This window comes from Grampus griseus (assembly GCF_964374135.1).
Source record: "Grampus griseus genome assembly, chromosome: 4".
NCBI lineage: Eukaryota > Metazoa > Chordata > Mammalia > Artiodactyla > Delphinidae > Grampus > Grampus griseus.
In genome coordinates this window covers 6,772,294-6,779,974 of record NC_138997.1, presented here as the reverse complement: position 1 = coordinate 6,779,974, position 7,681 = coordinate 6,772,294, and the positions used below count along the sequence as shown (strand labels likewise).

At 36.6% G+C, this 7,681-nt stretch overlaps 1 protein-coding gene across 1 annotated transcript; it reads left to right on the top strand.

Moving 5' to 3' along the window:
* Positions 1-1,059: 1,059 nt before the first annotated feature.
* On the top strand, positions 1,060-4,468 carry SCPPPQ1 (secretory calcium-binding phosphoprotein proline-glutamine rich 1; the record flags this gene model as incomplete). Its single annotated transcript, XM_082653293.1, has 4 exons — positions 1,060-1,116; positions 2,108-2,140; positions 2,233-2,310; positions 4,457-4,468. 4 exons carry the CDS (start codon positions 1,060-1,062, stop codon positions 4,466-4,468), a joined length of 180 nt encoding a protein of 59 aa, XP_082509419.1.
* Between the last annotated feature and the right edge of the window lie 3,213 nt (positions 4,469-7,681).

Sequence of the window (7,681 nt, the reverse complement as noted above, 5' to 3'; positions counted from 1 at the left end):
TCAGATGATGGGGACAGGTCTTAATAGGAATAAATAATGAAGTTGATTTTTCTTCCAATATTCAATTCCAGAGTACAGTGATTTAGTTTGAAACTCCTAAGGTAAGTTAATTTGAATTAAATGTAATTTAAGGCCATATAAAGCTTTGCTTTCAGAATCAGCTGGCCAGTAAAGATCACATTGATTTGCTTCATTGAATTTATTCATATTGCGTTTATGCTCTACCAATCCATTATGCCTTTCAAGATTTTTCCTATATCATTTCCTTCTTGAAAACTTGCAATTGTCAGTAAAGCATCCAGACCATGTGAAGACCTGGTAGATCTCATGGGGGGTAGAAGTTCAAGGTGGATTTATTTGTATATTACATAAGAAATCTCACTTGAGCCAGTGGTGTTATATCTCTGATCCTAAGTATGATACGATTGGTGTTTGAAGATTTGTGGGTAGAGATCACAAGTTCAAATAACTTCAGGGACCAAACAGTACAGGTTGAACTGTGAGATCACAAGGAAAAGTAGTAAGTATATGCAATGTTATGAGCCACAGAATGCATGTCTTGTCTAAAGACAGCTGTTTTTTTAAAAAATATTTATTTATTTATTCATTTTTTAATTTATTTGGCTGCGCTGGGTCTTAGTCGTGGCACACGGGATTTTCGTTGCTGCATGAGGGATCTTCATGGTAGCATGTGGGATCTTTTTTATTTTTCTGTAGTTGTGGCACATGGGATCTTCGTTGCAGCATGCAGGATCTTTAGTTGCGGCATGGGAACTCTTAGTTGCGGCATGCATGTGGGATCTAGTTCCCTGACCAGGGATCAAACCCCGGGCCCCATGCATTGGGAGCACAGAGTCTTAACCACTGGACCACGAGGGAAGTCCTTAAACACTGTTTTTAAGGCACTGATGTAGGTTTACAAACCTGGATCTAGAGACAGAATTTAGTCTGACCACTATTCAACACCTCTAACTAAACAGTCTATTAATAACGGGAATAAGACTTAGAAAAAACTAAAAATGATCTCCTAACCCTTCAATTCCAGACTCTTCCTTCAGAATGAAATTTCTTATCCTTGCTGGCCTTTTGATAACTGCCACTGCTCTGCCCATCCCTGTGAGTACTGTTCCTCAGTTTCCCACTCCATTTCCATTCTAGAGACATCGTATTTCTGGGCTAGAAAGTGTTACCTTTATCTTTTCATTTCACAGAAGAGGAAAGTGGACTCCAGGAAAGTTGTAGAACCAGGAATTTACCACTCTTCTTCAGCCCAAGGGTCTTCCCAGTACAAATCCCAGTTCTACATGCTATTTGCAAGCTGCATGACCTTCAGTGAGGAACTAACCCATGGCTGCCCAGACTGTAAAATGAGTTGTAAGAACTACCTCAGAATTGTGCAAGGATGATAAAAATGCATCTAACGCACTTAACAGTCCTAACTGGAACATAGGAAGCTCTCAAATAAACTTAGCAATATAGAGCAAGGATTCCACAGTGACCTAAGTCTTAATTAGGCAGTTTGAATTGAGTTTCGTTTACAATACCCTTACCCCAAACCATCTCATGTTGATTATAGACATGCGTCCCCATCTATACGAATGAGATCTATGAGTTTAAGCTCTGCTTATTATAGTCTGACTAGGTAGGGCACCTAGTAGGCAGGAACACCTGTCCCCTAAACATTTTGTAACAAAGGAGCCTTCAGAGAAGTGAGGGAGCTTTCAAAATCTGTATTTGGGGATACAAACTTTAAATTTACACTTCCATACTCTCTCCACTTTGAACTGATAAATGCTGAGAATTAAACTGAGAACACTGTTGATTTGAAGATGAAGAGGCATGCAATATGTAATTAATCTTACAAAATGTAAAAAAAAAAAAAAGAGAAAACATTCTTTGGAAATAAGTTTAAAGGTAAGAAGTACAAGTTCTAAATCACTGGACAAAATTAATTCAACTTTTCCCTATTCCAGGACAGCTACGTCACTGATGCGTATAATGCTCAATAGTGGCTTGTTACCTAGTCTCATTCAGAATAAAATCTCTTTGTAATGAATAACGTATTGCCATATGTTGCTTTACCTTGTTGCTGTTATTGTTTTACAAGCTTGAACAGTCTGGAGGAAGTTCCAGTGGTCAGGTAAACTTCTGGTTGTATTTTCAAATGACATGTTCATCATTTTAAAAGTTTTCAAATGTTTGGAATGACTGACATCATGTTTCTTATTATAGAGATTTAACTTTTACCTACCACAAGGACCACCATTTTTTCCTCAGATCCCATCTCTCCCACCTCCACAATTGCCCCTGGTAAGCATGGGTTTGGGGAATCTCAAACTGCAAAAAGTATTTATTAGTTGGATGATGGTTATAACATTTTCCAAATTTTGACACAGAAATATAAGAGGCCACCAGGCATCAGCTATTCACACTACCCTCCCTGCATAGCTTGTGGTGAAGTGTGACAAAGGAGTAGCAACTTTCCCTCTAAAACTTCAGTGACTTCTTCCAATGTCTCTCTACATTTGCTATCAAAAAGATGTTTACACTGAATTACCCCGACTATGATGAGCTTAGTTACTCTTCATGAAGGGAATGCTAACCTTTTTCTATATTACCTGTTCTTTTTCTTTTTGTAAATAGCCTTGCTGTTTTCTTTTCTCTAAAGTTTTTTCCCCAGCTCTCCAGCTTTTTTTCACAGGTCAAACAATATAATTATTTTGCTCTTCTTGTACCCTTTCCAATCTCTCCTAATATCTGAATTCTTATAATATCTTTTTAATAAAGGCCAGGACAATGCTAAATACATAATAGAGTTACCTTTTTGGTACAGACCGCATTCATTTGGTTAATATTTACTGAGTGTCTACCAAATAATGGGGTCTACAGTGAGTGCTGGAAAAACAAAAAGTATAAATAAGTTCACAATCTGATGAGGAAGAGAGATTTATAAATGAAAAAACAATGTAATTTGGTAAGTGCTTCTAGATGCAAATACAAAACCAGCTGACTTAGGCTATGTGTCAAAGAGCTCCTAACAGAGGAAGGGTAGCCAGGCCAGGTCATGAGAAGTGGAAGGGGCATTCCAGGCAGAGGGAACAGCAAGTGCTGAGAAGGACATGGCAACCTGGGGAAAGAATGAACAGGGCAATGAGGCTGCCACACAGGTTGGGACATGTTAAATAAACAGTATTTAGGCAATGATGTTTTGAAAAGTTCATACACATTTTAAAATAGCAACTTGTTTAACTTCTTGTCTATCATCTACAAGTTTTAAAATATGAACACAATTTTGCATAGTTTTTGTTTTTATATCTAAATGTAACAAAACACCTTCCCTTTGCTTATATTTAATTTCGAACTGCTTACTTCTCAACTTTAAGTAGTCTTTTAGAAGTTGTCACTAAACCTACAGTCCTCAATGGAACATTCTTTCCCTTTAATGTTTTCACATGGCCTAACTGTTAGACACTACATTTCTAAGTTCTTGCATTTATAATTAATTGCTAATTATTTTGGTTCTAGTCAGGGTAAGGTGCGTTGGTTCTTTTCTTTTTCTGAAATCCATACGATTTGGATTTTCCGTTAATTTGTAAATTAACACAAAATTCTGGAGTCTTGGTTTAGAATTTAGGAATTGCTACTAACGTCCTATGCTTAAAATTATGTAAATTTTTGTGGCAATAAAAAGAATCACTAGTATATGAAACAGAAGCTCTTCCTTCCACCAGATGGCCGAATAGTATGAAAAATCAGGCAAAGATGGCTTACTGTAGAAAAACTGAAGGATTTGCAAGAACTATCAACACAGAAGACAGATTCCTAGGCTTTAGGTTTGACTAATTAAGCAAAATAAGCATAGTTCTCGAAAGAAAAACATGATTTGAAATTCACTAGAATCTAATCTCCATTAACTAGAAGCTGAACTCCCTGAGAGCACGTAATTGCTCAATAAATACTGATGGATGGAGGGATGGATGGATGGAGGGATGAGTAAATGAACATATGAGAAAGCTAAAACAAAATGTAGCACCTTATTTTATTCACAATTCACTTTTTTCCTCCTTTTTGTAGATTCCAATTCCTTTTCCATTTCCTAATAATCCAAATCAGGTAATTATACTTAAAGTTTCCTTTAAGAAAGTATCTAAATGAATACAAAACAAAAACTTGAAAATTCTTTAGATTTATTTGGAAAGAAGTTGATACCAAAAATAATGGTTATTATTCTCCTTTGGGGACAATTAGTGATTGATATTTTGTCTGATTTGAGTCATTTAATGTAAAAATCTCATATATCCTTGAAACCTGAGACCTGAAACTTTCCTTGATCATGTGGAGGGAACCCAGGAGACCAGTAGAAAAGCATTTGAAGTCAAATAATCTGGGGACGCAAGGTCTGTCATTTAACACTTTGGAGTAATCTTAAACTCCTTTGTGTCTTACTTTCCTTTAGAATACAAAATAGTGAAAAGGAATGATTTATGAAGTCCATTTCACCTCTAAAATTTTGTACTTAGATTTGCTATTAATGGGGGGAAAATTCATTCTTACTGAAATGGAATCTGTCCCAGAAGTCTTTGAACTAGATTTAAGGTTATGGTCAAGGTATAAAAGGATTATTTGAATTTTACTTTTGACAGGATTTTAGTAAATGAGGGGAAATTACAGAGAACAAGACTGACTCAGTCACAAGCAAAAAAATAAATTGTGTGTAACATAGCATATTAATTCTAAATTTTTAAATGATACTTTGGTTACAACTATAGGAGATGATATTATTAAAGTTTTTTTTCATAAAGAAGTGATCCCTGGGAATTCCCTGGCGGTCCAGTGGCTTTCACTGCTGGGCCCGGGTTTGATCCTTGGTCAGGGAACTAAAGATCCCGCAAGACATGTGGTGCAGCCAGAAGAAAAAAAAAAAAAAAAGGGATTCCCAAATACAGCCTTTTTTCCAACCTCGTAAGCATAAGTTTAATTATCTTTCCGAGAAGTCCCTGCTACGTTTGGAGTCCACACACATACACACAGAAATGTGGACTAGTGTTTCCTGAGATAGTAGGTTTGAAGGGGGTGGGTGGGTACTAAAGGGTGGAGGGGTACTTAAAATATTAGCGAATGTGAATCTTACTGATGTAATTTTATAAATGCTAAGAATTCTAAAAAGCATGTTTTCATTAATCAAGCTAACAGAAAATATATAACATAGAAAAGATAGATAAAATACTGCGTTACAACTCCCTGATTATTTGATTGTCTTTCCTCTTTTCTAGGTCCTGACACTTAATGATCTTAAAGCGGTAAATACTGCTCTGTTGATCTATAAAGTTTACAAAAATATTACTTTCGACACTCCATTTAAGATGAGCCAGTTCATCAGCAAAATTACTGTATTTATTAGTCCAATTCATTTGGAAACAAAATTAAGAACAGCTGTTAAATTCAAAGCCAAAAAAACTAACTCGATACATGCAAACAGTTCTACATTCATTTATTCAACTCATCCAAACTATAAATTGACAAAACAACCTCTTCTATCATTGATAAGGAAGAAGGTGAAGAGTCTTAAAAGACTTAAGAACTACAGAATAAATTACTTTAGCAGAGATGAAATAGACTAGTTTATTTCTTCACTAACGAAGCACACTAGCTTAAATGCATAACACATTAAAGATGATCAAATCTAAATCCCAACACAATTTTTTTTTACTGAACTGCACATAATTCAACTATTTAACAAGGCCCTTTATTGATATATGTTATTCAGAATATTAGTTTATAAAAACACAGGAGAAATACTTGAAGGGAGTTACAAAAGAGAACACTAAAAGTTTCATTTCCCATATACTTTTCACACTTAAACATTTTCTGAAATCAAGATACATCTTACAACAGATGCATTTAACCTAGAATCTCCTTTTTCTTTAAGATTCATCATTAACTAAATGGTACACTTTACAGTTGATGGCATCTCAGAGACCTGCAGTATTCGTAAAAATGTCAAAAAGTTAGGCCTAAAAAGTTAGGCGTAAACCATTGCGTGCCTGAGGTAAAAATTTTCAGGATTCTTCACTACAGATTATTTAAAATCAATCACCTTGAAGAATATTTAAGTGTGCCAGAAACTTTAAGGTCAAACTAAATAAGAAACAGAGTCAAAAAAAAAAAACCTAAGTCAAGTTCAAATAGCTAGTGTTCTTCCCACAATCCGCTGTTTAAGAGATTCTAGTCCATTTCCAAATGACAAATTGTAAAAATTCTAGCATCTTTTAATTAGAATGTATTATATATATATGAATATGAATATATATTCTAAAAATGTTTTAGGAAACTACCGTCAATAATTAATTATTGATGATTACAAAATTAGCAAGTTCATTTACATCAAAACATGGCTAAAAGAGCCCTGGCCTGTGATGGGAAAGCCTAGATTGTAAGCTCACCTTTAAAATTAAATTAGCTCTGGGCTCCCCTGGTGGCGCAGTGGTTGAGAGTCCGCCTGCCGATGCAGGGGACACGGGTTCGTGCCTCGGTCCGGGAAGATCCCACATGCCGCGGAGCGGCTGGGCCCGTGAGCCATGGCTGCTGAGCCTGCGCGTCCGGAGCCTGTGCTCCGCAACGGGAGAGGCCACAACAGTGAGAGGCCCGCATACCACAAAAAAAAAAAATTAAATTCGCTCTGTGACCTTGAGTAAATGTATTAATTTACCTCCAAAGTCTCTGCCAGTGAAACTATTGACTCCTCAGACATATGACTCATTCAAATTACCAAATCTGAATACTTATTTATACTTTATTTTTCTGAACTTTATTGAAAGTGCTGTTAGCCACAAGCCATCCAGAAAGGATCCTGACAGAGTAACCTATAGAACTGCCATATCTTCACAGTGATAAGAATTTTTTTCTCCCAGTGATTGTGGTTAAACCAAGAAGCAGGAAAATGCACCCTAAGGGAACAAATGCTACCTCAGGGCAATTGTTCTTGCCTAAGAACAAGCAGGACAGTGTTTAGCTTACATATTGTTGCACACATGCTAGCATGGACAGCTCTACAAATAGAGGGATTCACCTTGACATAGTGGTCAATTCCTTGAGCAAGCTGCCAGTCTCTTAAAACAGAACCACAGGAAAGCTATAAAACAATACTTATCCAGTGAAATTGCTTGTGTAAGCAAACCCTCGAAGCAAAGTCATAGCTGTCCTAAAATGTTGGTTCAAGTATCATTCACAGAGGGAATTCAAATAATTTAAGAAAGATAGCACTTGTATGGAAGTGTTTACAGTGAGTGTCTCAACCATTCACATCAATTTTCTATATTTCAGATACAGTGAATACTGTTACAAGGCAGTTACAAGAAAATATTTCTGTGAATTAAGGGAATTTAAATCTAAATATTGCATATTCATTTAAAAATCTTACCTCATGGGCTTCCCTCGTGGTGCAGTGGTTGAGAGTCCGCCTGCCGATGCAGGGGACACGGGTTCGTGCCCTGGTCCGGGAAGATCCCACATGCCGCGGAGCGGCTGGGCCCGTGAGCCATGGCCACTGAGCCTGGGCATCCGTAGCCTGTGCTCCGCAATGGGAGAGGCCACAACAGTGAGAGGCCCACGTATCGCAAAAAAAAAAAAAAAAAAAAAAAAAAAAAATCTTACCTCATGTAAATAAAACACAAAGCAGTAA